Source organism: Ovis aries, chromosome 19 (genome assembly GCF_016772045.2).
Source record: "Ovis aries strain OAR_USU_Benz2616 breed Rambouillet chromosome 19, ARS-UI_Ramb_v3.0, whole genome shotgun sequence".
Classification (NCBI taxonomy): Eukaryota; Metazoa; Chordata; class Mammalia; order Artiodactyla; family Bovidae; genus Ovis; species Ovis aries.
In genome coordinates, this window is record NC_056072.1 from 50121295 (window position 1) to 50149238 (window position 27944).

The following is a 27944-nucleotide window of genomic DNA, read 5'->3' on the forward strand; positions in this document are numbered from 1 at the left end:
CCGCAACCAGGAAATCGTGAAGAGCAGCAGTGGGAGAGGAGAAAGCTGCCAACGGCCACTTTATTCCCCGGCACATACCCCCAGGCCCCGGGTCCGAGCGGCATCTCAGCTGGGCGCTCGGGCCTCGCTGGAGTTGAGCCTCCGCAGCTGGCTGAGGCTGGCGAGCCGGAGTTTGAGCAGCACCTCCTCCTGGGTTCGCAGCGTGTGCGCCAGCACGCGGAGGGACTCGCTCTGCAGCACTGCGGCGCGAGCAGATTATCAGACCGCACGCCACCCCCCGCAACACCCTGTCCTCCCAGCCCCACACTGCCGCGGTCTCCCCCTCCCGCTGGCTCCCGGCACCCTCCCTACCACTCAGGTAGACTGCCAGCACGGCCAGCGCCAGGCAGGTGAGCACCAGTAGCGCCAGCAGCAGCAGGAAGGCCCCGCGGCTGTGCACTGGGCCGCAGTCGGCCTGGGCGCACAGTGAGGGCGGCAGGACGCCCAGCAGCTCGCCCCACGGCTGCCCCTCCTCGGCCAGGTAGGGGCACAGCGGACCTGCAGGGCAAACGGGGCATCAGGAGGGCAGGCAGGGGCGCCCGTGTTCCTCCCCGCTCCCAGACCAGCGGTCCCACCCCCCCTGCCCCCTCTCACCACCGTTGTGTAGGTCACTGATGGACTCCACTCGGTGGAGGCGCACCTCCTGCGCGTGGTTGGGAGCCAGTGGCGGCCGGCTTCTCATCAGTTCCGCGGTGTCTGCAGGGGCAGCGTGGGGCTGGTTGAGCCAGCGGGTCAGGGCCCCCCCACCGCCCCCTTCCAGAGGGCGTCCGGGGCAGCAGGGGTAGGAGGGGCCTTCGGACTCCTAATCACATAAAACCAACTCAAGAATGACCTGTGATTTGCAGCCAAGCTGACCCGAGAACCACGTGGGCCTGTTTCAGCGACAGGAGCAGCAAGGGCAGTTGACTTAGCTTTGTTTCCTCCCAGGCAGCGCAAGGACTTCGAGGCATTCCTATGCCTGCTCATTGCAGAGCATTGGAGGAATAAACCCACGGCCCATGGCACTCACTGCTGCAGCCTCTGCGGTCAGCTTTCCCCACACACCCTGTGCCCGGCACCTTGTTCCTGCCCCAACAGAAGCAGCCAGCATGGTGCCCTTCCCTCGTGGCCTCTGCTCTGCCTCCTCCAACCTGTTCAGCCTGATGCTGCTCGATTCTGAGGACTCTCTTCTCACTCAGTATCAAAAGTCGCCTTTGTTATCCGACTGCTGCCCTTGCCTGTGAGGTCTCCCCTTCCAGGCTGCCTGAATTCAGTAACTCCTAGAAAAGGATGCGTACAAAGGTTTCCCCCCAATTTCCCAGTAGTTACTAAGGATGGATTCCCAGAAATAGAATTAGCTATCATCAGGTTATCCCTGGGGATAGTTAGCCAGAGCCCCTAAAAGAGTATGACATTGCCACCATTAGGCATCTCCACTGAAAAACAAATTTTATATATGTAAGTGTTCACATACGTATTTGCTAAGTTAGGACATGGTGGTTCTTCCCCCCTCATTCTCTTTAAATTTTGGCCCCCTGAGATCTCCAGGACTTCCCTGGTGGCGCAGTGGATAAGAGTCCACCTGCCAGGGCAGGAGACGTGGGTTCAATCCCTGGTCCAGGAAGACTTGACGTGCTGCAGGGCAACTAAGCCACAACTACCGAGCCCACGTCCTGCAAGTACTGAAGCCCAAGTGCCCAGAGCCTGTGCTCCTCGACAAGGGAAGTTGCTGCAGTGAGAAGCCCACGCACTACAGAGTAGCCCCCGCTCACCGTGACTAGAGAAGTCGGCCAAAAAATAAATAAGTGAATATAAAAAACCTCGCGGAGCCTAGTGGAGCCTAGCTGGAAGCTAGATAACACATTTGGGAGCACACCTCCAGGTGGAGCCAGGGGTGATGGGTCTCTCTGGGCCTCTGACTTTTAGACTACTACCTCGACTTTCACATCTGCTTCAAACTGGCCTTTGACACGCTCAGAATACGTAGAACAAAAACACGCCGTCTGGGTGCTGGTGGGTTGAGGTCATATTGAATGCCTTCTGTGCACTTGGCTGTGCTTTTTCCACACTAAAAGTTGAAGTTAGATTGTTTGTGACCATGAAACACACACAGTAAATGTCATCCTTAAGACCTCAAAAGGAAGGGCACAGTCCCACACCCAGGGCCAGGCCCCTCCCATTCAGTGTAAAATGCTGAAACTGTGGGTGGGGCGGGGGAGTTGACCAGCTGGTCCACGTGCTGGCCAGCATCATATGGGAAGCTGCCTGGGTCCCTATGCTCCCCTCTGAGCCTCCGTACCTCCTGTCTGAAGTGGGACAATTAGGAGACTGGCCACCAAAGTCTATAACTAGAAGTCAGTCTGTCTAGGCCAAGGGACCCCAACCTTTAGCCACACGGGCCCACATGGAGGCCAGAAGCCAATCGCTCCCAGTTCCTGGGCCAGGTGCCCAAATGCTTCCGAAGACCACCACTGCACCCAATCCTGTGTCCTCCCTGAAGACAGACCTTCCCTGACCAGCCTGCCCACCCACACCCACTTGGGCCTAGAGGTGACCCTGCCCCAGCTGGGGAGCTGCCCCTAATTCCTCCCACTATCCTTCGCAGCGGGGACAGGTATGAGGTGAGGAGACGTTCCCGGCAGGGAAGGCCCTTCCTCCACGTGTAGGGGACACGGGGCCTGATGACGCATCAGGAAGTGAGGTCAGTGGGCCCGGAGCCAGGTTTCTCCACGGTCCACAGGGTCACAGTACTGGGGCCTCACCCGTTCCCCACCCAGCGATCATCTCCTACCTTCCTGGGTCTCCTCTGACATGGCAGGTGGGGGGCCGATGAGGGTGCCCAGCGCCAGAACCAGATAGAGGCAGCGGTGGCTCCGCTGAGAGCCTGGCAAAGGCCTGGCCACCTCCCAACCTCAGCTGAAAATAGATGTGAGCTCAGCACATCGGGCTATATTTAGAGGGGCATCTCCCAGGCATGGGAAGGAGCGGAGTGACCTACATGGCCAGGCTAGACTGCCCACCTGGTGATGGAGCCCAGGCAGAGCACCCCTCCAGCAGTGCACACCCCTGGGAGCTCTGCCATTCCCGTCTGCAGGGCCCTGGTGTCCGTCCAGACAGACCTCCTCAGCCTCAGCTCCAGCGATGCCCGCCACATCTCCACCCTCCGCCTCTGAAGGACTCTTCTCCTGGCAGATGTGGGACAAGCCCCCACCGCGGTGCAATCTGCTGGCATCACAGGGCTGATGGACTGCTGGAGCCCAGTGCCCTGAGGACTCTGAGAGGCCCCCTAAGGGGACAGAGACACCCCCCAAATACAAGTACCCTTGCTGGTCGGTCGAAGGTCATTACTTCATTTACAGTTACTAAGTTTACAGCTTTGGGTATAGGAGTGCCCCCTTTCACCCCTCAGTTTTCTCATCTGTAAAACAGGAGTAATGATGGTTTCCACCTGGCACAGTGCACACAAGAATGGAAAATACCACGTCCGAGGCACTCAGCCCAATGCAAAGTTTTCATCTTCCTCTCTCCACAAGGGCATCCAGATCACACAAGATCATGAGAGGACGCCCATCACCTCTGGCCCTTAAGGAGAGCGAGTGCTCCAGCTTGCAACCCTCCCTTGTGGACCCCTGTGCCCCTCCTTCCCAAGTGAGACAAAGCCAGGCAGTAGGCTCTACTTTCTAAACATCCCAACTCCCATCACTCCGCTGTCACACTGCCCTCCTTGATACTCCTCAAACGAGCTTGTTCCCACGTCAGGACCTTGGCACGAGCTGTTCCCCACTTGGAGTGCTCTTCCTTAGATATCCTCATTGACTGGCTCCTTCTCGTGTAGCTCAAGTATCACCCCCCTCAGTGAGGCTTTCTGCTCACGTATTTTTCCACATTTTCCCAATTTTATTTTTTCCATAGCATTTAGCCCAGGAATTGTATCATTCAGAATATATAGCTGACAGCTGAATGACTAGAGGTACAGACTCCAACGCTGTGCACTGGAAAATCCATGTGTAAGTGTACAGTCCACCCACCCTCCACCCCCGGGTCCCTGGTCTGAATCTGCAAATTCTACAAACTGGGGATCCTATCATACTGTTCATTGGGCGGGGGGGGGGGGGGACAACCCACATCTAAATGGATTCCATACAGTTCAAACTGGTGCTGTTCAAAGGCCAAATGTACTCTGCGTGTCAATATCTGCTCAGGCCCTACAGAGTCCACGTGGTCATGCGGACCCACCTTTAATCTGCACCACAGTCTGCTTAAAAGAAACAGATGTGGACACTTCTAGGAAGCAGTCCCAGGCCACAGGGCAAGAACAAGTGAGAACAAACCTCTTCTAAAGCAACAGAATACAAAGAAACAATAAAGGACCAAAACAAGCTGCAGGCAAGCTCGCTTGGGGAAGACTGTGAATAAGACACAAAAGATACAGAAAGACCAAAAACTCTACGGTCATATCTGAGGTGTGGGAGAAAAGCAGGGCACCACTCACGATCACTGTGCCCACCACAAGAGTGTGGGCAGACCAGTACCGCCTAGACCATGGAGCTGGCCCTATGTTCGCCCCACTTAAAGGGCCAGCTCACAAGGACCACCACACCGTCCCCGGGGAGGACAAGAGGAGGGACAGACTATTTCTCAGCCAAAAACACCGCCACTGAGATTATGAAGCAATGTCACTGGCAGCCACAAGGATGGACCTGAACAGGTAATAAATGGAGGGAAGCGAGCTAGACAGCGGGAGACAATAGCATAGATGTCCTTTCTAAAGCAAAGGAAAAAAGATGCAAAAGAAGAAACTTACAATCCATAAGAGACACTTAGAATTGAAAGACACAAAAAGGGTTCCAAAAGAAGAAAAAGCACTGAGGATGAATTCCACAGGAGGTTTGGACAAAAACAGACAGAAATGTGGGTCTGTAAAAAATAATCCACAGGATTATCTCCATGCTACCTCCAACCACACATAGAACTCTGGACCTAAACCCTATACACAGAAATCTCTATCTGTAATGAATGATCCAAAGAATTTCCTTCTTCCTTCCTTGTTCATGTATGAAGAAAACTGTATCTGAGACAGAAGAACCACAGGGACCTGATGGGGACCACGCTCCTCGATCTTCTGCAATAAGCTCTATGGGAGTGGCAGTCAGAATAGATACACTCCACATATGCCTAATACCCGAAACAGTCGGCTGAACACTGATGACAACGCAGCTTGCTAAAGGACTGTACTCCAAGAGACTATTGACGTGACATTCCAGAAAGGGAGGAAGAGCAATGAGCACTCTTTCCCCTCAAAGCCTCTGAGCTTGGAGCGAGATCGCATCCCTGCAGCCTGATCAGACACTGGACCCATGTCTTCCCTGGGGTAAGGTCGACACAGCCAGGTAGGGTGCCCTGTCTTGAGGGCAGGAGCACCATCCGTCCTGCACTCCATCTGAAACCTCTCTGCTTGTCTCTGCCTGGGACTACAGTCCCGAGGAAGACCAAGGCATCCAGGGTCTTTGGGTTCCATCGGCAGAAGAGTCCACCCAGCCTCCACGTCTCCTGGTGCTGGGGTTCCCGCCGCAAACCTCCTTCCTGGGCTTCTAAGTGAAAGTGAAAGCCGCTCAGTCGTGTCGGACTCTGTGACCCCATGGACTATACAGTCCATGGAATTCTCCAGGCCAGAATACTGGAGTGGGTAGCCTTTCCCTTCTGCAGGGGATCTTCCCAACTCAGGGATCAAACCCAGGTCTCCCTCACTGCACATGGATTCTTTACCAGCTGAGCCACAAGGGAAGCCCAAGAATACTGGAGTGGGTAGCCTTGCCCTTCTCCAGGGGATCTTCCCAACCCAGGGATCGAACCCATGTCTCCTGCGTTACAGGCGGATTCTTTACCAGCTCAGTTATCAGGGAAGCACCTTCAGGAAGGTTCTGCGGCCTTGGTTTGGATTGGTCCAGAAGGGAGGGGCTGTGAGGCTTTAGGGGAAAGCAGCAGTGAGACAACCCTTCAAGCCGACTTGCCCTGAGGCTGTTTGCCTGAGTAACCACAGGTGGGCATGAGAAAGTGCTGCCATCTTGTGGACACTTCCTGTAACTACAATGTGACCACCACGCCTTACTTGCACCTCGAATTCACAAGGCTGGCGGCCTCTTAGACACAGCTGCCCTCACGAAATGTCCTGGGGCAGGTTTTGAAGGGACAAATTCCCAACACAAGAGACTTTCAAGAGGCCAATGAGCACAGGTCACTCAGCCTCGCAACCTTTGAAGAGACAAAAGAAAACTATTCACAAATCTGCACCCTAAGAAAGGACACTCAGCATCCCTATGACAGGCATGCCAATCAAAACAGTGACAAGAATGAAAACCCCGGCACTCAGAATGGCCATCCTCATACAGCTGCAGACCATATGTGGGGAAAATACCCCGGTGGAACTGGAATCTCCCAATACAATTTGCAACAATGTATCCTGGCAAGAACCAGTGTAATGCACAGGCATCAAATGCCAGACTAAATCAGTAGGAGAGGCTACGCCTGAGATCGGTTTGACAGGCTATGCCTGTCACATCTGGGCGTATATGCGGACAAAAGCATTGTTCCAAAAGGTACATGGACCCCATGGATCACTGCAAGAGGACATACGTAAGCCAAGACACAGAGCAACCAAAATCTTCACCGATCGATTTAAGTTTTCACCAGTTGAGGTACATGTATACGATGGACTAGTATGGAGCAATAAAAGACCACCATGGGAATTATGAAATGATGCTGCTGTGAGCTACAGCGATGGACCTGGATGGATCACAGGCCAGGGGAAGCTCGCCAGACAGAGGGAGATGACAGCATAGGATATCCTTTCTAAAAAAAAAGGAAGAAAGATTCAAAGGAAGAAATATACAACTGAAAGAGAGACTCTTAGAATTGAAACACCCACAAAGGGTTAAAAAAAAAAAAAACTGAAGTGCTGGGATGAATTCATTAGGAGGTCAGGCTTCAGAGAGACACAGAAATCTGTATCTGTAAAAATAATCCACCAGGATTATCTCCTTCCCGCCTCCATCCACACATACACAGAATTCTGGACCTCTGCCCTATATAAAGAAATCAGTAATATCTGTAAGATAATCTACAAGGATATGTGCCTTCCTTCCTGTTTCATAGGAAAAAAACTGTATCTGAGACAGAAAAACCACAGGGACCTGATGGGGACCACATTCCTCTATCTTCTGCAATAAGGTCTATGGGAGTGGCAGTCAACAGAGAATAGATACACTCCACATATGCCTAATACCTGAAACAGTCGGCTGAACACCTATAGCTTGCTAAAGGACTATACTCCAAGAGACTACTGGCGTGTCATTCCAGAAAGGGAGAAAGAGCAATGAGCACTCTTTCCCCTCAAAGCCTCTGAGCTTGGAGTGAGATCGCATCCCTGCAGCCTGATCAGACATTGGACCCATGTCTTCCCTGGGGTAGGGTCGACACAGCCAGGTAGGGTCCCCTGTCCTGACCCCCATGTGAAACCTCTACTCTGCTCTCCCTGGGACCAGAGCCCTGAGTGTGATCAAGGCATCCAGGGCCTTTGGGGGTCTTGGGCCAAATAGTCACCCGGCCTCCGTTTCTTCTGGTGCTGCGTTTCCCTGCTCAAACCTCCCTCCTGAATGTGAACTTCTAGGGCTTCCCTGGTGGCGCAGAGGTTAAAGCGTCTGCCTGCAGTGTGGGAGAGCTGGGTTCAATCCCTGGGTCAGGAAGATCCACTGGAAAAGGGAAATGGCAACCCACTCCAGTATTCTTGCCTGGAGAATCCCATGGACGGAGGAGTTTGGTGGGCTACAGTCCACGGGTTGCAAAGAGTCGGACACGACTGAGCGACTTCACTTCCACGCACCTTCAGCAGGGTACTGCAGGCCCTGTTGGATTGTTTCAGAGGTGTGCATGTGTGAATTTAGGGGAAAGAAGTGCCCTTTGATGTGTACTCAGGCACAATTCTCTTATTCACCGCCCAGCAAGCTGACTTTCCCTATTCATTCCAATCCAAAAGAAGGGGAATGCCAAAGAATGTTCAAACTGCTGCACAACTGCACTCATTTCACTTGCTCACAAGATCATGCTCAAAATCCTCCAAGCCAGGCTTCAACAGTATGTAAACCAAGAACTTCCAGGTGTTTAAGCCGGATTTAGGAAAGGAGAGGAACCAGAGATCAAATTGTCAACATTCTTTGGATGATAGAAAAAGCAAGAGAGTTCCAGAAAAACATCTACTTCTGCTTCATTGACTATGCTAAACCCTTTGTGTGAATCATAACAAACTGTGGGAAATTCTTAAAGAGAGGGGAATACCAGACCATTTTACCTGCCTCCTGGGAAGCCTGTATGCAGGTCAAGAGGTAGCAGGTAGAACTAGACATGGAACAACAGACTGGTTCCTAATTGGGAAAGGACTATGTCAAGGCTGTATATTGTCACCCTACTTATTTAACTTCTATGCAGAGTACATCATGAGAAATGCTGGACTGGAAGAAGCACACGCTGGAATCAAGATTCCAGAAAGAAATATCAATAACCTCAGATATGCAGATGACACCACCCTTATGGGAGAAAGCAAAGAGGAACTAAAGAGCCTCTGGATGAAGGTGAAAGGAGAGTGGAAAAGCTGGCTTAAAACTCAACATTCAAAAAACGAAGATCAGGGCATTTGCTCCCATCACTTCATGGCAAATACATGGGGAGACAATGGAAACAGTTTATCTTCCTGAGCCCAAATCACTGCGGACGGTGAGTTTAGCAGTGAAATTAAAACATGCTTGCTCCTTGGAAGGAAAACTATGACAAATCTTGCCATTGTGTTAAAAAGAAGAGACATCATTTTGCCAACAAAGTTCTATCTAGTCAAAGCTATGGTTTTTCCAGTATTCATATATGGTTGTGAGAGTTGGACCATAAAGAAGGCTGAGCACCAAAGAACTGATGCTTTTGAACTGTGGTGTTGGAGAAGACGCTTGAGAGTCCCTTGGACTACAAGGAGATCAAACCAATCAATCCTAAAGGAAATCAGTCCTGCATATTCATTGGAAAGACAGATACTGAAGCTCCAATATTCTGGCCACCTGATGCGAAGAGCCAACTCATTGGAAAACACCCTGGTGCTAGGAAAGATAGAAGGCAGGGGCAGAAAGGGACCACAGAGGTCGAGATGGTTGAATGGCACCACCAACTCGATGGACATGAGTTTGAGCAAGCTCCAGGAGATGGTGAAGGACAGGGAAGCCTGGCGTGCTGTAGTCCATGGGGTTGTAAAGTGTCCAAAAGGACTGAGAGACTTAACAGCAACAACTGGTTGCCTGAGGTGGGTATGAGACAGTGCTACTGACTTGTGGACATTGCCTATAACTACAGTTTTTGACCACTGCTCCTTACCGGCACCTCTAATTCACAAGGCTAGGAGGGCTTTTAATGACAGCTTCCCTTAGTAAATGTCCTGGAGCAGTTATTGCCAAAATACATTCCAAAAACAATTGACTTTAAGGAAGCCAATTACAACATGTGTTCTTCTCTCAAAGATTTTAAGGAGGGGAAAAAAAAACCCCACAATCTACCACCACAGAAGCAGCAGCTCAGTGCCCCTAATTAGCGTAGCATTGCTAATGAAAACTCACCGGAAAAGTTTCATCTTACTAGTCAGGAATGGCCATCCTCACGCGTCTACAAAGAATGAACACAGGAGAGAACCTGGAGAAAGGGAGCCCTCCACGCTGCCGGTTGGAAGGCCCATTGTCCACAGCCACTGTGAAGGACAGCCTTCACTGCCAGAAAAAAAAACTTTCAAGAGATGCTAAGCTTAGGATCTGACATGCCCCCCACCCCGAGTCTACATCCGAAGAAAACCATCATTCAGAAGCATACATATACCCCAAGGTTCAGAACACACTACCTGTAATAACTTGGACCCAGAGCAGTAAAATGTCCTAGGTCACCTTGGAGCTTAAAGGTGTGCACATTTATACAATGGGCACAAAACACCAGCACTGAAATGATGCCCCTGGATCCTCAGTGATGGACCTTGAATGTTTATACACCAAGTGAAGTCACTCAGAGGAATAAAATAGCATATGATGTCCCTTTTAGGCAGAATTTTAGAAGACATACAAAGGAACTAATTTTCAACACAAAGAGAGACTCTGAGGATTCATACGCAAAGTGTTCCAAAGGGAAAAAGTGAAGGGCCGGTGACAAATCAGATCAGGAGTAATATATGTACACGCAGAAATCCATATCTGTAGTGGGTAATTCATGAGATTATCTTCCTCCTTCCTTCCTTCCCTGTACACATAACTCTGACTCTCCAATAGACAGTCCGCAAAGACCTGATGTTCAGCACATGGAGCTGTGCTCAACCTTCTGCCGTAACAGCGATTTCAGAAGAAGCCTCTTATGAACAGATATGCTGTGCTGACAATGTCATAGCTGAATCAGGCAGCTGTACCCTGAAACAAGTACAACATTACAAATCAACTATACTCTGACATACCATCGGCATGAAATGAAAACAAAGAAAAGCAAAGCAGTGGCTAGAGTCTCCCCTCCCACCTCCCCATCTCGAGCTGCTATGGCGTCCCTGGAGCCTGAGCAGGCCTGAATTCGTGCTGGGGTCAAGACAGCTAAGTAGGGTGCTCTTAGGTGAGACCCCTCTTAGAGCTAGGGTGTCTGGTTTGCTCTAGCCCTAACCAGAGTCCCCAGTACACCCAGACAATGGTGGCTGGTCCCTGTGGCCTTTAGGACCCTGGTAAAGTAACTGCATCTCCGCATCTCCTGATGCTGTGGTCCCAGTTGGGACTGGTCTGGAGGGGAGGGGGTGTGAGGCTTTAGGGGAAAGACGTAGTGAGACACAAAACCTTGGGTGTTTGCTCAGGCACATTCCACTCCAATTCACAGCCCAGCAAGCCAACTTTCCCTAAGGCTGGTTGCCTGAGGAACTACAGGTGGGCATGTGGAAGTGCTGCCATCTTGTGGACATTTCCTGTAACTACAACTGGATCACTACTGCTTCCTGGAGCCTCAAACTCACAAGGCCTGGGGGCTGCTGACACCTGCCCTCAGGCAATGTCCTGGGGCGGGTATTGCAGAAACAAATTCCACACACAACCAACTTTCAAGAAGTCAGTTGCCACAGGTCAAGTTTCCTTACAGCCGTGAAGGGGGAAAAAAAACCCCCAACAACCACAGGACAAGATGCGCGGCATCCCTAATTATTATAGGAATGCCAATGAAAACAAGGAGACATCAAATCCCGCCAGTCAGAATGGCCATCCTCACAAGTCTATAAACAATAAATGTGGGACTGTGCCTGGAGGAAAGGGAATCCCCCTCCACATAGGAAGGTGGGAATGCATATCAGCAACAGCCACTCCAAATGACAGTCTCCGAATGCCTCAAAAAAACTGTCAAGAGAGCTAAGCCTAGGATCTGATATCTCCACCCCTGGGCTTCTACCCAGAGAAACCATAATTCAAAAAGATACATGTACCCCAACATCCACTGCAGCACTGCTTACAGTAGCGAAGACAGAACCAGCAAAATAGCCACCGAACAGGTTAAAGATTAAAGACGACGTGATAAATATATGCAATGGACTATTACTCAGCCATGAAAAACCAAATGATATTATGCCACATGGCTGTACCTTGGAGGATCCCACACTAAGTGACAGAGGAGACAGTCGCATATGATGTCCTTCTTAGGCAAAATGTATACAGATATACAAAGAAACTAACTTACCAAACAAAAGGACACTCTCAGAATTCAAACACAAATATGGGGTTACACACACACACACACACACACAAAGGTGAAGGGCCTGGGATGAATTAGCAGGTCAGGATTAACATATACAGAGAAATATGTATCGGTAATAGATAATCCACAAGCTAGATATTCAGCACAGGGAACTTGGCTCGTTCTTCTTGGGTCGTAACTTCTATGGCAAAAGAACCCCCAGCAGAATAGATATCCTGTCTGTGTAGGTAGTAAATGAATCAGGTGGCTGCACTCTGACAAAACAGAACGTTGCAAATTGACTACACTCCAGCGTATCGTCTGTACGAAACGAAAATGAAGAAGAGCAATGTCTAGTTCCTTCCTTGCAGCCTCCATGATTTGGGCTGTTTAATCACATCCCTGGGGCCTGAGCAGACTTCGTCAATGGCTGGTGGGTTCGAGACAGCCAGGGAGGGCGCCCTTAATTGAGCCCCGTCTTAAACCTGTAGTGGCTGGGTCCAGGGTCCCCCAGTCCAGGTCGGCTCTCCTGCAGCTAAAGCAACCTTAGTGCACCCAAAGGATGGTGGCCCGACCCTCCAGCCTCGAGGGCTTTGGTAAAGCCCCCCGCCTCCTCCATGGCTCCTGGTGCTCGGGTCCCCAGCTCAAGCCTCCTTCCTGAAGGCGCAGCCTCCTAGGCGCCTCAGCAGCGTGCTGGGTCCCAGGTTGAGATTATTCTGAGGCAAACAGTGGGGGGAGCTTTAGGGGGAGAAATAATTAGATACAAGCCCTTGGGTGTTTGCTCAGCCACATTACACTCAAATTCACAGCCCAGGAAGCCAACTTTTCCTAAGGCTCTGGTTGCCCAAGGAACCAGAGGTGGGCATGAAAAAGTGACATTTCTGTTAACGACAATGTGACAAGTGGTGCTCACTGGCACCTCCAATTTACAAGGTTTTGGGAGCGCTTGATGACAGCTGCCCTCAGGAAATGTCCTGGGTGGGTACTGCAGAAATAAAATGCAGAAACCAAATCCAAACACAAGTGACTTTCAAGAACCCAACTGCACCAGCTACATTTTCCTTACAACCTTTAAGGAGAAAAAACAAAACAAAACCACCACAGGACAGGATGGTCAGTAGCCCAATTACAGGAAAGCCAATCAAAATGATGAGAAATCAAATCCCACCTGTAAGAATAGCCATCATCCAAAGCCAACAAACAATAAATACGGGAGGGAGCCTGGAGGAAAGGGGACCTCCCCACACTGTGAGTGGGAATGTACCTCAGCAACAGCCGCTATGAACGACAGTCTCTGAATGCCTGGAAAAAACTTTCAAGAGAGCTAAGCCTAGGATCTGACATTCCCACGCCTGGGCCGATGTCACGCAAGAACCATAATTCAAAAAGACACCATGTACCCCAGTGTTCACTGAAGCACTATTTACAGCAGCCTAGACTCATGGAGAAGGCAATGGCAACCCACTCCAGTGTTCTTGCCTGGAGAATCCCAGGGATGGGGGAGCCTGGTGGGCTGCCGTCAGTGGGGTCGCACAGAGTCGGACACGACTGAAGCGACTTAGCAGCAGCAGACTCAGAATCAGCAAATTGTCCACTGACAGGTTAAAGCTTAATATCGATGCCATATATATATATACACACACACACACACACATATATATTCAGCCATAGGTATAGAAAGAAATACTGCTATTTGTAACAACACAGATGGGCCAGGAGATGATTACACTACGTCAGACAGAGAAAGACAAATATTGTAAACATTGTGTGATCTTTCTTATAAGTGGAATTTAAAAACTGATAATCACGAACTAACAAAACAGACTCACAGACTTTGGAAAGAAACTGGGTCACAAAGGGGGAAGCTATGCAGGGAGGTTGTGTTTAACACAGACGCACTTATATACAGTAGATAGTCAAGGAGAACCTACTGTGTATAGTTACAACTACCTTACTCTGTCAGAATGCACATGGGAAAAGAAGGCAGTAAAGACTAGACACAGGGCTCCCCAGGTGCACTTGTGGTAAAGAATCCGCCTACCAGTGCGGGAGACACAAGGGACCCGGGTTCTACCCCTGGGTTGGGATTCCCCCTGGAGGAGGAAACCCACTCCAGTATTCTTGCCTGGAAAATCCCATGGACAGAGGAGCCTGGTGGGCTACAGCCCACGGGGTCACAGAGTCAGACACAACTGAGCGCACACACACAAAGGATGCCTGTGTCTGCGTAACTGGATCATTTCGCTGGACACTTTGAACTCCACTAAGTGACCAATCAAGTACATGCCAAAATACAAGTTTAACAGAAAGAAAAGAAATGCCTACTCTATTTTTTTTTCAGGCTTCTGGCACCTTGGCCTGTGTTGCAGCCCTGAAGCCTGAGCAGGCCTGGTCTCCAGGCTGGAGGGTGGTAAAGCTAAGGGGGCGAGGGAGGCTGTGTCATCAGAGAACCTCCCTTGGCCCCGCAGTGCCTGCTCCGCTAAGACCACAGTCTCCAGATCCAGTCAGACCCTCCTCTAGCTAAGCCAAGCCTAGCGTACCCAAAGGATGGTGGATTCTGTGAGCTAGAAGTTTTTTTTTTTTTTTCCCTGACATTTTTAGTTATTTTTAACAATTTTCTTGGCCACACCACATGGAACGCGAGATCTTAGTTCTCCAACCACGGATGGAACTCGGGCCCCTTGCCCTGGAAGTGTGAGTCTTAACCACTGAACTGCCAGGAAAGTCCCAGGGCTGGACGAGCTTTGTAAATTCACCCGGTTTTCAGGTCTCCCAGTTGAGGGGTTCCCTCCTCCAACCTTCTGCCTTAGACTCACCCTACCAAGAGCACCCTCAGCACCCTCACTGTAGCCGGTTTTCAGGGCTCTGGATTTGTCTGGGGTGGGGGAGGATAAGGTGGAAGAAATAAGAAGACACAAGCCCTTGGGTGTTGTTTCTGGCACATCCCATTCTAAGTTACAACCCAGGAATGGGACTTTTCCCCTAAGGCTCTGGTTGCCCAAGGAATCAAGAGTTGGGCAGGGAGAAATGCTGCCACCTTGTGGTCATTTCTTATAACAACAAATTGAAAATTGGTGCTTCTGGGCACTTGATATTCACAAGGCTTTATTTTATTGTTTAGCGGCTAAGTGGTGTCCCACTCTTTGGCAACCCCATGGACTGTAGTCCACCAGGCTCCTCTGTCCATGGGATTTCCTAGGCAAGAATACTAGAGACGGTCACCATTTCCTTCCCCACGGGATCTTCCCAACCCAGGGACTGAATCAATGTCTCCCGTATGGCAGGAGTTTTCTTTATGGTTGAGCCGCGGGGAAAGTCCAAGCTATGGCCTATAACTGCATTAACAATGTCTACTTCAGGGACTTCCCTGGTGGTCCAGTGGGCCAAGATTTTGCACTCCCAATGCCAGAGGCCCAGGTTCCATTCCTAGTCAGGAACTAGATCACACACGTTGCAAGGAAAATCAAAGATCCCAAGTGTCTACCGCTGAATACCTAAATAAATAATAATGTTCACTTCCTAGGGCTGGCCACAGGACTGGTAGCTCCATGGGGTAGCTTTCCCTATCAAGAAGCCACACTGAGAAATCTCACCAGACAGCTTAATTCTGTGATAAAACCAACAAGAGCAAGCTTTAATGGGACTTAATCCTCTCTTGTTACTTGGGTTAATGTATTTACCTCTTGATAATCATCTAGTCCTTGATTACCTTCTGACAGAACAAGGCACAATTTGTGGGGTAACTAACACTTCCTGCTGCACCTAAATCAATGCAACAGCAAAGAGAAAAGTTAAATAGACACCCAAGCAGCAATGGCTTCACAATTTTGGCAGGGGCGCTGTCGCCTTCGCTGTCTGGTCAGCAGTTAGGGAAGCCCTGTCAAAGTTATCCTGGTTCCTTCCCTTCCTAGACCCTTGAGTGAAGCAGTCTCCAACCTTTCTGGCACCAGGCACTGGCTTCCTGGAAGGTAATTTTTCAGTGGGCATGGGGTAGGGGAATGGTTTCAGGTCGACTTGAGCACATTACATTTATTGTGAACTTTTTTTCTATTACTACACCAGCTCCATCTCAGATTGTCAAGGCATTAGATCCTGGAGGTTGGTGACCCCTGCTCTACTGGCTTTTTACTGTTCTCCTTTTTGGCCCTTGTCTGTTTAACCCTTTGGTTAAGTTTGTGTCTTCTAGGTCCCAACAGTTTTCAAGTAAGGCTCAGGATGGCTCAAGGATTTCAACCGATTCCAGCTGAGGGGAACCCAGGTCCCCGAAAGCAGTCAGCGAGGGACTTCTGCACCTCTAGGGTAGGCTAGGATCTGCGGTTTCAGAAGAGAACTTCAACCCCTTAACCCTTAAGAAGAAAGGGTGTAGAACCCCCTAGAGGGGAATCAGACATGGGACCCTATGCTGTAGTACTTCACCTGGACAAACATCTCTTGGAGCAACGGACTACAGAGAGATTGTAAGGCAGCAGTCCCCTGACCATTTGGGCAACAGGGATTGGTTTCATGGAAGACAGGTTTTTCCAGGGACCAGATGGGAGGGATGGGGTTGATTTCAGCTGGTAAAGCAACCAATGGAAAGACGCAGAGGAAGAAGCTTTGCTCGCTGGCTTGCCCTCCACTCACTTCCTGCTGTGCAGTCGGGTTCCTAACAGGCTACAGACCAGTGTCAGTCCTAGGCCTGGAGGTTGGGGAATCCTGCTGTAAGCAACTAAAAGCAACTATATAAACCTGCGGTTGGGGCAAATTATAAACAAGATACAAAAAAGACACCCCCCCAAAAAAACAGACCAGAAAACCAATTGCCACACCACCACAAGGGGGCAGGCTGACCACCTAAGCCACCCTACTGCCTGAACCATGGATCTGACCCTACCCTCACCCCATTTAAGGAACCAACTCACCCCTCCTGCCCTCCTTCCCCACCCCCAGCACAAGCAAGGGAGAGCACCTGTTGCTAGTTGGGCACCTGTGGCTTATTTTCACTCCCTTGTTCTGCAGCATGAGTCCTTGAAGCCTTGCCTGAATTTCTCATCTGGCCTCTTATCAACTTCTATTGATTAAAGAGTCCAAGAACCTGGGTCGGTAACACTAAGACCAGCAATTGTCTGCTGGGGCCATTCCAGCTTTGGCTGAAAATGTGTTTATTGCATTAGTACAGTCGGCCTGCCCCACCCCACCCACCCAGCCTGTTCACAGCTTTCTGCTCATTGCCCAAAGAGGTGGTCCTTCTCCCAGGGTGGGCATTCCGGGCACCACTCCCACCCAAGTACCCGGGGAACCCTGCTTCTCTGCTGCCTCCCGACCAGCCGGACCCTGTGCTCAGCCTAGGCCGCCCCTATTGGGGTTACATTCAAGGGTTATCCTCTTGTTAATAAATAAGCCAGCATGGCTGCCCCTTGGCCAGGGCCTGTCGGTCGGTGTCTTCCCTCCATCAGGAAACGCCGGCCCCTAGCCGTCTCCCAGGGTCTGAGCGCCCCCTCTCCCTCCTGCCGCCTCCTCCCCAGTCCCCAGCGTGGGGACGGCCAAGTCACCAGTCCGCTGCGCTGCGCGGGCCCCGCTCAGCCCGCAGCTCTGGGGCGTGTGTCCTCCGGTTGCGGCCCTTTCTCCGTGACTCAGGGACCTGTGGGCGCGGCGCGGGCTGCGGGCGACACATTCGCAGGGAGTTCGCACCACCGCCGCCGGGCTCCACCAGCTGCAGAAAGTCCCGGTACCAGAGCTTGGGGCCCGGCGGGGCGACTGGCGCAGTATCCTCGGCCCGGGCCAGTCTTTCAGCCTGTGCTGCGCTCAGCACGTGCAGCGCCAGGCGACGCAGTGGCTGCGAAAAGCCCTGCTCCACCGCTGCACACAGGTACACGCCGGAGTCCCCACGCCGTAGCCCGCGCAGCAGCAATCCCCTCCTCGAGCGCTCCGCCCGCTCCTCCGCAGGCACCTGCCGGTGGATCAGCGGGAGGCGAGGATTTTAGGGAACGGCGGGGGGGCGGAGCTTATCTGCAAGTGAGGGCGGGTCGGAGAGCTCAGTGGGCGAGGAGAGGGCAGGGCTTCTCTCCGACCGGGCAGGGATGTTAGGCGCCTAGTTAGAGGAATGGGGCCTCACCTGGATGCGGAGTTGCGGGCCAGGGACCAAATTGGGCGTTAGGGGTCTGATTGGCCTGAGACTCACAGGGTGGGGCTGGATCGCATGTAGACGTGCGGAGCGGGCTAAGGGCCTCATTAATCAGGGCTGGCACTTTCTGGACATTAGGGTTGGAACCGGGCCTGTTTGGAGAGGGGGTAGGGGGAGGCTCACCTGAGTGTAGGGAGACTCCCCCGCGCGCTGGAAGGTCCACTCCACGTGCGCCTGCAGCGAGCGGGGCTCACACTCCAGGAAGGCGCTACCTCCCTCCACACCCAGCACCTTCTGCTCCAGCAGCGCAGGGTGGGATGAGTCTGGGGGCAAAGCGAATGTCAGATTCTGGCAAAGCAGGACAGGGTGGGGCAGTCTTTAAGCGCTGAGGGATGAGAGCAGCTGAGACACTCACCCCCGGAACACAGTGTGCTGGGGTCGCCGTTCCTTACGTCCTGCCGTCGGAACCGCCTGGGGATCGGGGGTCATTAGAGCCTCCGTGAGTGCGTCTTTTAGCCAGGGATAGATAAAGACTCCCTCCGGGCAGTACGTCCTTGACCCTGCTCACCTCTTGGCACTGGGCTGGAAGCGAGTGCACTTGGCCCCATCCCAGGCACAGTAGGGGTCACGTGCCAGGCAGCATTCGGCACAGGCACGGCCGTGGGCAGCGCAGCGGTGCAACGGGATCTGGGCCACCCCGCTGCGAGAGGCTACGTACAGTTGGTGCTAGGGATATAAGGGCTCCAGGCTGACCAAGGGAGGCCCAGTGCCAACCTCCCAAAGGTCAGGGATCCCTTCCCCCCATTTGACAAAAGGGAACACTGGGGTCTCAAGTCACAGTCTACCGAAGGCAGAGCCTGTCCTTGAAACGGAAATTGGGGCTTATCATTACCAAAAGAATGGGAGTGGGGGCACCTGGGAACACTCTGGGTCCATTCCACCCCCAAGCACTCTGGTCACTTACCCTCTTGGAGGAGATTTGCATGCTGGTGACAGCAGCTGAGTCCTGAGGAGGAGGGGGGCTCTGGGATCATGGCTCCATGGGGTGGGGGTCCTTCAGGCAGTGGGGGCTAGGTCTTACCTCAAACATGTGTAATTCCTCCAGAAGCAGCCCCTCGGCATTCGGCCAGCCGCCCTTGGGGACGGAGATCACCTTCAGCACTGTGCCTGCATCTGTAGGGATAAGAAGAGGGGGTGACTCCTTGTGCCCTCTGACAGCTAGGGCCAGGGGTCTCCTTGCCTCTGATGCCTCCACCCCCAGCATGGCTGGAGAGGTGAAGAATGCGGGTTGGAGCAATCAGAGCAGCATCCAGAAGGAGATGAGGGACACAGCCCCGGGAAACATATGGATATGGGTCTGAAAGCAGGGAAATTCCACTAATAGGCCAAAGAGCCTGCGCTGGGTTTTTTAGGTGGTCATGGCAGGACCCTGACCTGTGCCGATGAAGAGGACATCGTAGTATCCATCAGCAGCTGCGACACGATCTGCAGTGATCTGGGTGAACGTGTACCCAGCGCCCACTTGTTGGAAGAGAGGGCGCCCACCGATGGGCAGGACCGAATTGTACATGAGGGGGTGGTTCCGGGCAAACTGGATAACATCATCAGGAAAGTCCTTGGTAGAACTGAAGGTGCCAAAAGTCTTGCTGGGGCACTGGGAGGTGGGGAGGAAGCATGACAAGGAAGTGGATAAGAAGGCTGAGTGGGCAGCCCTCCACAGGAGACCACCCAGAACTTGGAGTGTGTGTATGAGGGGGTGGGTATTGGACAGAGCCCTGCCCTGGCAATCTGAGGGGGAATTATGACCTTCCCCTGAGGAACTCTGTCTGATGAAGAGGATGTTTTCCCAACCATTAAAAAAAAAAAAAAAGGAAGAAACCACATTCACCAAGAAGACCCCAGGCCAAGTCCTCCCCCTGCAGGTTTAACTGGGTTGCGGAGGTAGTCCCTGGGCTACGCACCATGCCAGGTCGGGGGTAGGGGACACGTCCCTGGTAGGACACCCACTGGTGCATGGGCCCCTCCTTGTGTGCAAAGGGTCCCAGGAAGGCCCGGCGTACATCATTCATGCTGTACACGCACACGGCAGAACCCTGGAAGATGCTGCTGCAGGTGAAGATGTCAGTGGAGCGAAGGGCTCCAGTGGAGCCTGGGCCGCCCAGCCCACTACCTCCCACACCTCACCTGGATGTGGAGAAGACAGCATAGAGCAGCGGGGTCCAGCGATCTCGCGAGGACAACAGGAACACGTCCTCTGTAGGGAAGGGACCATGTTGGGGGAGGGTGCAGAGCCAGGCTCCAGGGTCTGTGCCCCTGCGTTCACTGCCCCCCACCCCATCCTCCACTCCTGCCGCTTACGGAGCTGGTCAAAGTTGGTATCACCCTCGGCACCGGGCACCGAGCACACCAGCCGCGCCTTCAGGAACGTTGTCCACTTGTTGACCAGGCTGCGCTGGCCACCCACATCGTTCTGCAGGGGTCAGTAGGAGGGGATGAGGGCGAGGCCCTGACAGGCAAAGGGGCTGTGGCGGAGCCCCCGAATGCGGCCCAGGAAGGCCTCACCCTGCAGATCTGGCCAACGCGGGACACAGACAGGCGTCCCAGCGCGGGCGTGGCCTCCACCGCCGACTCACGGAAGAAGAAGTAGATCTTGTCATCATCTGGGTTTTCACTCTCCGGGATCCAAAAGACCTTGATAAACTTGGGCTCTGGCCGCAGCAGGAGGCGAGGGGTCACTGAGGTCCTGCCTGGCCCTGCCTCCCCTTCTCTTTAAGCCAGCAGAAGCCCTCAGGGCAGCAGCTGACCACCCCACCTCCAGAAGCAAGTTCGAAGGGCTCCCCAGGACAGAAGCGAACAGAAGAGGGCCTGCGAGTCAAGAAGCAGCCACAAGAGGGCAGCAGAGACCGCGGCTACCTGGGCTTACAGCAGGTGACCTTGGCCAGTGGCGGGCCCCTCACCCCTCTCCTGGCAGTTCTCCATGCCAGTGCACCAAGAAAGGAGCGATCCTGGGTATCTGGGTTTTGCCTTCACTTATGAATCTTCCTCTCTAGCGGGAAGCAGATGCCCTGGCTCCTGCTTCAAATACTCTACTGGGTCCCCTCACTCAGAATAAGGTACTCTGGCGCTACCCTCTCCTCACAGGGCAGGCCCCTTATCATTGCTCCCTTCACGAGTCTGTTCCTTGGCTTGTTCCTGTCCCCGGGGCCTTTGCGTTCATCATTCCCTCTGCCTGGAATGCTCTTCCCGAAATCCTGCTGTGTTCTGGGAATTAGCTCATTCCTCTTTTCGGCAGAGTGGCTTCCTGTCCCCAACCCCCCCACTCTCACCACCACCACTCCCACCTCGTCTCCTCTTCCCTTGTCTATTCTCTCCCTGTATCTCCTGGCCATGGGAGCTGATCTTATCATGCATTCGTTCTGAGGTCTGAACTCAAAGAGGGCCTGGGTCACACCTATCTCATCTTGCCCTCTGACCCAGTGCCCAGTGCAGGGCTTGACCCAGGATAGCCATCTGGAAAGCAGGTGCCTTACTCAGCACCTGCTCTGTTGGAGATGAGGGCCCCCTCCCGACAGTCCCCACCCCCAGCCTTTCACCGTTAAGCCAGCGGGAGTCGTGCGGCTCTGTCCGAAGACTTGGACGCTGGCCGAGGCTGCGGAAGATGGTGAAGTCCCGGCCCATGAGGTCCGCAGCTACCCCCGAGTACAGCTCTTCCCCTGTAGATACGGCAAGGCTGCTGAGCAAATCCAAAGGTTCCTATGGCAGGTTGGGGGCGTTCTGGGGGCTCTTGGGAATCAGTGAGGCTATGGGGGGATCCCTGGGGCTCTAGGGAGGGTCTTTGGACTTTACAAGATGCTAGAGTCTCTGGGGGGGGGTGGTGCGGGTTCCAGGAGCTCTCCTGGGGTCCCAGCCTTTGGACTCACCCACCAGCACGGAGGCAGCCCGATGCCTGGGGTCATAAGGACTCTTGCCCTTGCCATCCTCCAGCCTTCGAGGGTCCAGCCGGAGCATGGGCTCCTGGGAGGCAGCGGGGAGTTACTAATACAGGCCCTTCCTCCTTCCTTACCCTCCCTACCTCCCTCTCTGACCAGCTCCAGCCTTACCTCCAGCCGCTGGCCCACCTCCACAAATGCACAGATTGGGTGGAAGGCCCCTGTGCCGCAGGCCAGCAAGTGGGTATGGTTGTAGGCATGGAGCAGCTTCACGAAGTTCATGCACTCGGTCTAGCATGCAGGCAGGCAGGGTCAGGAACAAGGAGGCCTCCCTCAGGGAGGTGGCCTGAAGGGGCCCCCGCTCCCCAGTGCTGCCCCCACCCCTTCTTTGGTGCATCAGCTCAGGCAAGTACTAACATGGGCGACACGGACCCAGGTGCCCTTGGTGACCAGCCCGGCCCTCCCACCTCTCCCCAGAATGGGTTCATGGGGAAGCAGAGGCCTGCATTGTCCCCCGTGACTCAGAGGCCCCCAGGAAGAATCATATGAGGCCCCCACCCTGACTCACTACCTCCGGACTTCAGCCACCTCGACCCTCTTGCCCCCAGTCCCAGCCAGAACAGGCGGCCCTCTGTTTCAGCACTGCCCATCGCTAGAGTGAGGGGCTGACCCGCGCCACTCCCACCCAGGCAGCCAACACTCACGCCAATGTCCTTCCCGGCCCAGTTGCACTCCTCTCGCCATTCCACACGGGCCGGCCAGGCCAGCTATGGGAGGGTGGGGGAGGGCAAACACAGCACGGTCTCTAAGCTGAGGGTGTCCACTTGTGACCCAACCTCCCCGGGGCTCTTTCCTGGGGGGCCGGTGCTGAGGCTGGGTGGTGGTGGGGTTTCTGGCACCTTCTTGGCCCTCTTGCTAATGTTGTCCAGGCTGAGGGAGGCCACATGGTTCTCAGCGCCCACAAACAGGCGCCCACGTTCCTCATCGAGCAGCAGCGCTTCATAGCAGCAGGTCCTCTCCAGCCTGAAGGTCCGGAGACCATGCCGGGCCTGGAGCTCTGTGGGGTGCAGACACTGAGGATTCACCAGTCATGCTAGAAGCTTCCTCCAGGCCAAGGTTGTACATGCGACCTGGCCCACACACAGGTGGATTTAGATGCGTGTGAGTGTGCAACTCGGGAGGACAGGCCCGCCCAGGTGCCGGCCAAGCTGCCAGAGTGGGGGGCGCAGCCCCCCACCCCACCCCCACGGGGGAAGCAGGTGGAGCTTCCAGCGCGTGCTCAGACAAGCAGTGTCTCCAGGCTGGTGCACAGGGAGGCAAGTGTTCTGGGATACGGCCTCATGTTGGGACAGCCAGAACCCCGACCCCAAAGTCAGGCTCAGGGTTCTCTGCCACCAGCCAGGGTTCTGTATGATGTCGCTGCCTATTCAACACCCTGTGTAGAGGGGGTGTGGGAAGGCGGCTCTGATGCTCCCCCCCACCCACCTCAACCTTCCTGGGAGCAGGGGATGGAGTGGAGGCAGGATCTGTTGCCATGGGGACAGAAGGGGTCTTCCTGGGAAAGCATGAGGAGAATGTGGGCAGAGCGCTTGGGGACTGAGGCCAGGAGAGGGTTAACTGGGGATGGCCTGAGCGTGCCCCCCAATCCGGGATTGGGTGGCGCACATAAAAGGGTGACAGCAAACAGTGCCCCCTACCCACCCTGGGCCCCTCTCCTTGCCCACCCTGAGCTGGGGCCTCCCGCTTGCCAGGTGCACCTACCTTGGAAGGAGAGGCGGAGGCGTGGGGTGCTGGGCGCAGCACCCCCCAGCCCTGCCACCCAGAGCAGGGCCAGGCCCGGGATCATGGCGGCAGCCTCGGCCCGCCCCATCCCCGCGGCTCAGGGAGCTCAGGGTTCAGCGGGCGCGTGTGGAGGAGCCTCGAGCCGCCCTGGACTCTGCCCTGGGATCTGGAGGAGAAGGAGCTGCAGCAAGGGGCGAGGGCGGGAGGCTGGTGGGGGGAGAGTCCCCAGGGATCAGATTACAGCCCTTAGGGAAAGAGGCTGGGGGGTCGCATTCCACTTCCGAGCCCTCCTCTCCCTCGCAGGGTGCCCTGTCTGGCCACAATCACAGACACACCCACGCTGGGCACACCCTCGGGGTCAACCCCACACTGGCAGGCGCCCGCCCCACCACGTCACCCTCGCCAGGAACCCGCCCTCCTGCATACACACCCACAGGCATTAATTCACCAAGTCAGTGCGCCTACTTCATGCCAGCCTGGGACTGGGGCTAGGGGCATTGGGGCACACAGGCAAGGTCCTCCCTGCAGGAGGAGGCAGAGGACCAAGGAGGATTCGGGTTGCTTGAAGTCCCTACAGAGGTGCCAAGTGCAACGAGCAAAACGAGCCAGTCATGGGTATGCGTGTAACAAGAGGGGGTCATGCCTCTGGAGGAGGCTGGGCACCCACGGGTCCTCAGAGGGACAGAGGCACCTTTGGAGCAGGAGCTGCTGGAGTGGGTGCCTGTGAGCATGAATTCTGTGGGTCCTTTGTGTAGCTGTGCTCGATGTCTGTGTACTGTGTCTGCATGCATATCTGCACATACCTATGTGAGACCACCTGGTATATGTGCTGTATTGTACACATAGGTGTGATATGCATGTGTGTGCGCGCACATGGCGTTGTACACGTGTGCACGCAGGATGTACATGTCAGCGGTGTACACCTTGTAAGCATGTATATGTGTGTCGCACGTGTGTGTATGGCTATGTGCGCAAGTGTACGCATCTCTCTGGATGCAGGTGAGCAAATATAACTGCAGCACCCATCACTGCTTCAACTCCGAGACACCCCAGAAGCCCACTTCTCAGGGGGAGAAGCTAGCTGGGAGACCCAGGGCTGGGCAGGGCAGACGCCTCAGCTTCTGGTTCGGGAGCTGCGCCCACTTGGACCCGGCAGCCCCAGCCTTGCGCTGGACCTCTCTCTCCCCACCCCAGAGGGCGGGAGGGGCCGATCACACCCAGAAATGCTATGATCTCAGACTTCAGACCCAAGAGGAATCAAGTGGGGAGAGCCAAGGGCCTGGGGCAGCCTCTCACCCCCCAGCTCGGCGGAGCTGTCCTTCCCTCTCGAGCCTCTGGCGTCTCCCTCAGCCTCTCCATCCCGTCTTTGCCTTCAAGGGTTTCCCCATCTTTGAGGCCCACCAATTCTGTGAGCCAGAGTCCTTCTTCCTTGGACCCCTCACATGGGGCCAGGCTCTGGCTGCAGTGCCCACCCTCCTTCCCAGAAGCTGGCTGGGCAGGTGCCGGGCAGAGTAAGCCCTGGCACAGGGCAAGGTCCTGGGGCACGATCAAGCGAGGGGCGCAGCTGCTGGGGCACGTTCCTTCCAAACCGCCCTCCCCAAACCACCCCCCTAGCTCCGCCACCGCTTCCAGACCCCTCCCACCCCAGGACTCCCACCTCCTTCCTTCCTTCCACTGGCACTTGCCTCCGTCTCTTCTAGGCCCAGGAGGTCTGCGGCATCCCAGGACGCCAGGCTTCCTCCCCACACTCCACCAAGAGCTCCGGCAGCAGCGGCTCCTCACCCCGCTGCCTCTTCTCACCCTGGAGAAGGTCGGAGAAGCCGAGGGGCCCCGGGCACCGTCTGACGGCTCCTTTAAGGAGCAGCCCCCGCCCCCACCAAGCCAGCTGCGCCCGCCCCGTCAAGTTTACGGGGCGGGTCGGGTGACTGGGCAGGCAGCCGGGACCGGCTGGAGTTGGTGGCCTGGCCAGAGTGAAGCGGGCACGAGGGAGGGGCAGGAAGGGCCGACCCCTCCCGTGTGGGGCTTCAGGCTAGAGGATGCCCCACACAGAGGTCCTGGAAGTTGGGCATGCCGTCCATCCGGGCAAATGAGGAAGAAGCAATAGAGACCTCGTAGCCCTGGGCAGAGCTGTGCAGCCGGCAGAGGGAACGGGCAGACAGGGCACACCCAGGGACTCGCTTCTTTCACCTGTCTGTCCCTCCGCAGCCTGGGAGCTCGAGGCGGGGAATGAGGGGGCTTGCTGCCACCTGGGTCCCCAGGATTCTGCTGAGAAGGGCTGGTCAGGGAAGGGGTCCTCAAGTGGAGATCTGATGGGCCCCCAAGACCCAGCCCCCATCCTTCCGCAGGGCTTGGGCGACTTAGTACTTCTGCCACCTGGCTGGCAGTGGCTCTGATGACGGCCAGTGTTGGGTGGGAGAAGAGGGCTGGAGGGGCAGGCCGACAGCAGGAGAAAAGTCTGACTTCGGCACTGGTCAGAGACCAGTCCTGACCAGTGGTCCCACGTCTGTGTTGGAAGGTGAGGGGCATTCTATGTCATGTCCATGGACTGTCTTTCTTCCAAGGGTGTAGGTGGCAGGCAAGGTCTGCCTCACCAGAGTGAGACACCCCAGGGGGCTTCAAGGATAGGAAGGGGCTTCTCAGCACCTCAACTGGGAAGGGTCTGTGGCCTTGGCCTAAAGGTGACTCTGGGGCACACACCCTTTTGATACCGCCAGGGCTTCTTCCTTGGAGGAGCTGAATGTCGACCGTGGCCAAGGGGGTCCTCAGGTCCACCTGGCTAAACATGCCAGGGCTCGAAGGTGGGCGTCTTCCATCCCTCAGTTCCCTCAAAATGCATCCTCTTACATTTTCCCCAAGGCTGACTGGCAGCTAGCTCCCTGGGGGTCTGCAAGGGAGGCCATGGCTCTCTGGTGCATTTCCTGCGAGTTCCTGGAGTGGAGGTGTCTGTGCCCAGCCAGGTTGGGGAGGGACCTGCCTCTCTTAGCTGAGCCTCAGGCCTGGTGTCTCTGGCCTGCTCTCGCTGGCTGGTTGGCAGTGAAGGGTGGGCGTCCGTGGGACGACCAGGGGCCTTCAGGAGGGGGAGTGGGGGGATGCAGCCCTGCCTGAGCCCCAGGACTTCCAGCACGTGGCCTCTCTCCCTCCTCCCAGGCTCTTTCGCTTTGGGTCTGGGCAGCCTCCTCTGGCCCCATGCAAGCAAACAAAATTCTTTGGCTGTTTACAATTTTCCACCCATGCAGCCAAGATCAGCAAGTGCCTTTGAGGTCCCCACCCAACCCCATGGTGCCCCCTACCTGACCCCATTGCTTTTAGTTCTTCAGTCCCAGGGTCCCAGGCTCTATTTTATGCCCCTCCCCCAATAACCCAGTGTCCATACTGGATAATGAGACCAGGATCCGCACCCCCCACCATCTTTCCAACATCCTGGGACTCAACCCCCAGCCAAAAGGACCAGGCTGTCCCCGGGTCCACATGAGTGCTTGGCATTGCCTTCCAGCTTCCAGATGTCCTTGGAACAGGGAGATCCCCAGGGGTGAGAGCTCAGGTTGTCCCCATCCCCACAAGGTCTCTTTTCTGCTTCTCAGTCCTGGGTCTCAGAGTATGCAGACCCTGGGGAGGGACTTCATGAAGCCAGCCCTCTAGGGTTAGTGGGTCACATTGGGCTCTGGAAGTCCCCAAGCATTTTGGATTCACACGGCCTGGGCCTGGGTCTCAATAGAGCTGAACCAACCAGGGGAGGCAGCGTGGGTGCCTGGTGCTGACTGTCAGCAGTATAGCCTGCTAGGGCCTTGGTTTTTCCTTCTGGAAATAACTGGATTGTTGTGCCAAATGCCAGCACCTGCCTCCACAGTCCTCACTCTCAGCTGGGCGTGCCCCTTGCACCCTGCCTGGACTCGGTGGTGGTGTGACTGGGCTGGGGTGGGACATCCATTTATGCAAGATTGCAGCCAACCCTCTCAGTGCCCAGCCTGGGCTGGGTTGAGCCTTGGCTCCCCACTCACACCTGCTTTAGCCATCAGGGCTGGTGGCTCCAACCACTGGTTCGACCTTTCCCTCTTCCGGCCACGTGGGGACTAGGACGTGCTACCCGGAGGAGGACTTTAGGCAAGGGGGGATAAGCAGTGGAAATCAGGCCCTGGAGAGCCCAACTGAGGCCTGGTTTCCCTGACACTCTGCTAGCCACGCCAGGGGATCTCCCGGGAAGGTTTGTCTGACATTGCCCTCACCCACCCCCAGCCTGGTGTCCAGGCTCCCAGAGGAACCCCCGTTGGCCCACCTTTTCGGGAAGATGAGCTCCTCCCCTCCTTGCCTTCTGAGGGCCATGTCAGAGCCGAGGTGGAAGGGTTGAGGGA

General features: G+C 54.8%; 2 protein-coding genes across 14 annotated transcripts; both read right to left on the bottom strand.

The window, feature by feature from the left end:
* Positions 1-30: 30 nt before the first annotated feature.
* LSMEM2 (leucine rich single-pass membrane protein 2) lies at positions 31-16949 on the bottom strand. The gene is made up of 4 exons (XM_027957599.3): positions 2810-16949; positions 634-735; positions 352-537; positions 31-239 (listed from the first exon to the last, which is right to left on the bottom strand). Exons 1-4 carry the CDS (start codon positions 2829-2831, stop codon positions 106-108), a joined length of 444 nt encoding a protein of 147 aa, XP_027813400.1. The 5' UTR covers positions 2832-16949; the 3' UTR covers positions 31-105.
* On the bottom strand, positions 3895-27938 carry SEMA3B (semaphorin 3B). 13 transcript variants are annotated; one of them, XM_015102409.4, is made up of 19 exons: positions 27869-27938; positions 25253-25396; positions 23575-24117; positions 22713-22870; positions 22518-22580; positions 21985-22104; positions 21805-21898; positions 21478-21597; positions 20447-20592; positions 20243-20354; positions 20069-20138; positions 19846-19990; positions 19319-19538; positions 18966-19057; positions 18849-18890; positions 18453-18610; positions 18300-18355; positions 18068-18207; positions 3895-17710 (listed from the first exon to the last, which is right to left on the bottom strand). In XM_015102409.4, exons 3-19 carry the CDS (start codon positions 23681-23683, stop codon positions 17309-17311), a joined length of 2247 nt encoding a protein of 748 aa, XP_014957895.2. In that variant the 5' UTR covers positions 23684-24117; positions 25253-25396; positions 27869-27938; the 3' UTR covers positions 3895-17308. The 13 variants fall into 13 exon arrangements, with proteins under 13 accessions (XP_014957895.2, XP_042092118.1, XP_042092117.1 ...); XM_042236184.2 differs by having other exon boundaries at positions 23575-23761; positions 24026-24117; positions 25253-27938; XM_042236183.2 differs by having other exon boundaries at positions 23575-23776; positions 24026-24117; positions 25253-27938.
* Between the last annotated feature and the right edge of the window lie 6 nt (positions 27939-27944).

Bases quoted from the DNA above. Each gene is read 5' to 3' on its own strand.
- LSMEM2 (XM_027957599.3), bottom strand. From the start codon at position 2,831: ATGTCAGAGGAGACCCAGGAAG. The intron at 736-2,809 runs GTAGGAGATGAT...CTGCCCCTGCAG, and splicing joins GTCAGAGGAGACCCAGGAAG to ACACCGCGGAACTGATGAGA. The intron at 538-633 runs GTGAGAGGGGGC...TTTGCCCTGCAG, and splicing joins CAGTGACCTACACAACGGTG to GTCCGCTGTGCCCCTACCTG.
- SEMA3B (XM_015102409.4), bottom strand. From the start codon at position 23,683: ATGGGGCGGGCCGAGGCTGCCGCCATGATCCCGGGCCTGGCCCTGCTC. The intron at 19,058-19,318 runs GTCAGGGTCCTG...TTATCCCTACAG, and splicing joins TGTCCTCTTCATCGGCACAG to ATGCAGGCACAGTGCTGAAG. The intron at 18,611-18,848 runs GTAAGTGACCAG...TTATATCCCTAG, and splicing joins TGCAAATCTCCTCCAAGAGG to CACCAACTGTACGTAGCCTC.